The sequence below is a fragment of the Papio anubis genome, chromosome 2 (genome assembly GCF_008728515.1).
Source record: "Papio anubis isolate 15944 chromosome 2, Panubis1.0, whole genome shotgun sequence".
Lineage (NCBI taxonomy): Eukaryota > Metazoa > Chordata > Mammalia > Primates > Cercopithecidae > Papio > Papio anubis.
Window position 1 is genome coordinate 170,030,749 of NC_044977.1, and position 4,311 is coordinate 170,035,059.

Below are 4,311 nucleotides of genomic sequence, written 5' to 3' on the forward strand. Positions count from 1 at the left end.
CGCCCACCAGGCGCGATGCTGGAACTACATGTCCCATGAGGCTCTGGGAGGCCGCAGTTTTCCACCGGAAAGAGGTTGGCTGAGGTGGGGGAGGAGCCCAAAAGGGATTGTGGGAGTACAGCTCTTCCCTTTCCGTCTGGCGGCAGCCATCAGGTAGGCTGCGTTGGAGATCTTTGCTCTTCCATCCGCCGTTGATCGTCTTCCTCTTCAACCATCCAGGCCCGGGGACCCTGCGTCCTCCGAGATAGGTCTCCCTCCTGTGCGGCCAGAGTTTGGTCAGGATGCGGGACAGCGAGGGGGTGGAGAGGCGGCCCCCGGGGCGGGTTGAGCGAAGATGTGATGGCGGCGCGAATTTGAGCTGGGCCCGGATCCTGGAGGAGGCGTGGGGCTGACGAATGGGGCGCCCGGGACAAGGCAGCCTAAAGAGAGACTGCTGGTTGGGTGGGGTAGATGCATTTTCCTCGAGAGTTAATCCTCGGCGGCCGCAGCAGTACGTTGCCCTGTTGTGTCAGCGGCATCTCCTTGCAGGTTCCCCTTGGGGACGCCGCCTTCTGCAGCCACCCGCCCCCTTGGTGCTCACCTCTGGCTCTGTTCATTCGCCCCACCAAAACGTGCCGAGCACCGCGCCGGGGTTGCGGAGGTGACTGAACGCGGCTCCGTGGGCGCATTGGTGGGGGTTGGGCTACTGTCCCCGGCAGTTGGTGCAGAGCCATTTTCATTCCCGGCGGTTTCCTTGTGCTTGTTGGGGAACTAAGATGGACGAGTAGGGTCGTCTTATTGTACTTCAAGCGGATGATATTTAATACCCAGTTTGATTTCACAGGTAAGCCAAGATGGGTGCATACAAGTACATTCAGGAGCTATGGAGAAAGAAGCAGTCTGATGTCATGCGCTTTCTTCTGAGGGTCCGCTGCTGGCAGTACCGCCAGCTCTCTGCTCTCCACAGGGCTCCCCGCCCCACCCGGCCTGATAAAGCGCGCCGACTGGGCTACAAGGCCAAGCAAGGTACGTGATCGACTGCCTGGATGCTAGGATAAAATTATATTCCAGGAAAGTTGGAAACCAGCTGGTAGGAAAACACTGCTGCCCCAGTGTCTTTCTTCTCATAGGGCTTTGGCAGAATAGAGCTAGCAACACTGGTCAGTTACTTTATGCACTTGTTGTCTAAAGTGGCAAGTGCGTCAAAGGTTGCAAATCTGGATGAGTTCAGACTAAAGCAAACAGTGTGTCTCCCTGTGTGAGTAACCTAAAGTACATTGACAGACTGGGATGTGTTTTATTTTTTTCCATTATATAGCATTAACTTACTGTTGAAGAATTTTTGGTGGAGTGTTAATGACAAGCCATTGAGTCTTAAGCCTGATGGGCTTCCTATAAAATCACTAATTTTGTGTGTGTTTGTGTGTAGGTTACGTTATATATAGGATTCGTGTTCGCCGTGGTGGCCGAAAACGCCCAGTTCCTAAGGGTGCAACTTATGGCAAGCCTGTCCATCATGGTGTTAACCAGCTGAAGTTTGCTCGGAGCCTTCAGTCCGTTGCAGAGGTAAATGGTTTTGAGTAGCAGTTATATTGAATACTGCCTGGGGACGGTGGGAGAGACATTTAAGCAACTCTTCTGATTGTACTTAACGTGAACTGTCTCGTGTATAAAATAGGGTTTGTGATTTTTACTAATCTTGGTAAAGAGTAATTGCTTGAAAGACTTGTAAGTCGTTATTAGAAATGCGTGTGTATATACTGGAAGTACTTGTGGAACCTAAGCTTTAAAGGCAAGAATATGCAGAAGAGACCAAATGTGGCCTGCACAGCCTAAAATACATACTAGATATTTTTAAAGCTAAACGTTGCTGAGCTCTCAGTTGTATTGGAAAAAGATAAGGTCCTCAAACCCTAAATTGTGTTACCCAGGTATTAGTAAGGACTGGAGTATTAAGAGGGAATGATGTGTTTCAGTCTATGTGTGTGTTGTTTTAGCAAGTTTACTGTATCTCGTTATACTTGTGATAGTCTAGGGAGAAATGCTTCGTAAATACTTGAGTAGTAAAAGACTCCTGTCTGGTGGTGAACTAGAGTTGAGAATTAAAATTCTTTCTGACTCACTGCTATGGGCAATGTGGGAGACTGACCTTGGCCTTTTTTCCTATTCTAGGAGCGAGCTGGACGCCACTGTGGGGCTCTGAGAGTCCTGAATTCTTACTGGGTTGGAGAAGATTCCACATACAAATTTTTTGAGGTTATCCTCATTGATCCATTCCATAAAGCTATCAGAAGAAATCCTGACACCCAATGGATCACCAAACCAGTCCACAAGCACAGGGAGATGCGTGGGCTGACATCTGCAGGCCGAAAGAGCCGTGGCCTTGGAAAGGGCCATAAGTTCCACCACACTATTGGTGGTTCTCGCCGGGCAGCTTGGAGAAGGCGCAATACTCTCCAGCTCCACCGTTACCGCTAATATAAGTAAAGTTTGTAAAATTCATACCTAATAAACAATTTAGGACAGTCATGTCTGCTTACAGGTGTTATTTGTCTGTTAAAACTAGTCTGCAGATTGTTTCTTGAATGCTTTGTCAAATTAAGAAAGTTAAAGTGCAATAATGTTTGAAGACAATAAGTGGTGGTGTATCTTGTTTCTAATAAGATAAACTTTTTTGTCTTTATCTTATTAGGGAGTTGTATGTCAGTGTATAAAACATACTGTGGTATAATAGGTTTAAAATAAATTCTTTAAGAGAACTGAAACTAGCCCTGTAGATTTGTCTGGTGCATGTGATGAAACCTGCAGCTTTGTTGGTGATGACAATGCTGTGCTGGTTTACTTTCAAGTGGCTGGGTTTTTTTAGTTTGACAGGTACAGACTTTTTAAACTGGGCTTTAAAAAATCTGGGTTAGCCTGAAGAAAATTGCTTCTGCCTTCATAGTACCATTTTAAAGTCACATAAAAAAGGTGAAAGCTCCCTAGTTCAGTGCTGTGGCTTCATGTAATTCAATGATTTGTGGTAGTGGTATTAATACTGGTGTGTTTTGAAATTGAATGTGAGATAAAATTAGCCTTAAGATTGGTAAGCTAGCAATGAATGCTAGGGTGGGAAGCTGGTAAGCCAGTGGCCTTTAGATAAATACCTTTCAAGTGTGAGAAGTCAGTCCTAAAATATTTAACCGTAATGCTAATTGTGATCATTATGAATCCCTTCAGTCACATTAGAGGGGAAAGTAGTTGGCTATAAGTACCTCATTCTTAGTCCAGTCAGTCTTAAAAACATCTTGGGTTGCCCATTCTGTGCACTCCCATAGGCTACAGAAAAGGTCATAAGCGCATGGTTTGCAACCGTATGTGTTTTGCGCAGTTACTTCTCTTGTTCCTGGCCAAACTACCCTAAAAATCCTTACCATTCCACAAAGTTGGGCCATCACTTGTGCTCCCACTTTGAGTATACCACCACATTGCATTTCTGTTTCTATCATGTCTTCCAGGAGACTAGACTGTTTCCCAGGGTGGATTTGAGTATAAAGAAAAGGTAGACAAGGAATTGCCCAATTCTAAATTCTGACTTTACTGACTTAAATCTAAATGCTCGTTTCTCTGAACCAATTTTCTCCGATCTTCTCTAGGGGTTTCAAAAGGCTCAGTTAATTGAATTCCAGGAAGTACTCAGCAAGTTCATAGAAGTTCTTGAGACCTAAATTTCTTCACACACACAAAAAAAGATCTTAAGTCATACATTTTTATTGTGTAGAAGTTGTTCAACTAAAGGAATAAATGTCTATTAAAAGAAATGGACTTTCTGTTATTTTTTGTCATCTTCTAGTGCTAATGTACTTTAAAGCAAACCAAATACCCTAGCCAGCAAAAAGGCATCAAAATGTGATTATAGAAATAACATAATTTGAGGTAGCATAAAATGTACTTACTCTCTCAGTTCTTTGATCATTGCATGAATTAAGTTTTTATCTAAAACTGTTCAGCTGGGTGCGGTGGCTCAGGCCTGTAATCCCAGCACTTTGGGAGACAGGCTGGAGGATTTGTTGAGGCCAGCCTGGGCAGCATAGTGAGACCTCTATTTAAAAACAAAGAACAACTTACACATGGCTAATTTGGGAAAGAGAAAGGGTTCGGGCCAAAGGTCAGCATTGTCTACAAGAAAACCTTGTTCCTGTCCTTGCTACCCTACAGTTTAATCTCCACACAGTAGCCCAAGGGATTCTATTAAATTGATCACGGCACTCCTGTGCAAAAAAATCAAAAGTCCTCACAATAGCTTTTATGATCTTTCCACTTTCTATGTGTGACCTTATGTCCTATTGCTGT

General features: G+C 44.5%; 1 protein-coding gene across 3 annotated transcripts; it reads left to right on the forward strand.

Moving 5' to 3' along the window:
• The first annotated feature begins 56 nt into the window (after positions 1–56).
• Positions 57–3,779, forward strand: RPL15 (ribosomal protein L15). Of its 3 annotated transcripts, none has more exons than XM_021934914.2 (4): positions 57–153; positions 824–1,005; positions 1,409–1,545; positions 2,152–3,779. In XM_021934914.2, exons 2-4 carry the CDS (start codon positions 834–836, stop codon positions 2,455–2,457), a joined length of 615 nt encoding a protein of 204 aa, XP_021790606.1. In that variant the 5' UTR covers positions 57–153; positions 824–833; the 3' UTR covers positions 2,458–3,779. The 3 variants fall into 3 exon arrangements, with proteins under 3 accessions (XP_021790606.1, XP_021790605.1, XP_021790607.1); XM_021934913.2 differs by having other exon boundaries at positions 83–275; XM_021934915.2 differs by lacking the exon at positions 57–153 and adding an exon at positions 620–640.
• Positions 3,780–4,311: the final 532 nt, after the last annotated feature.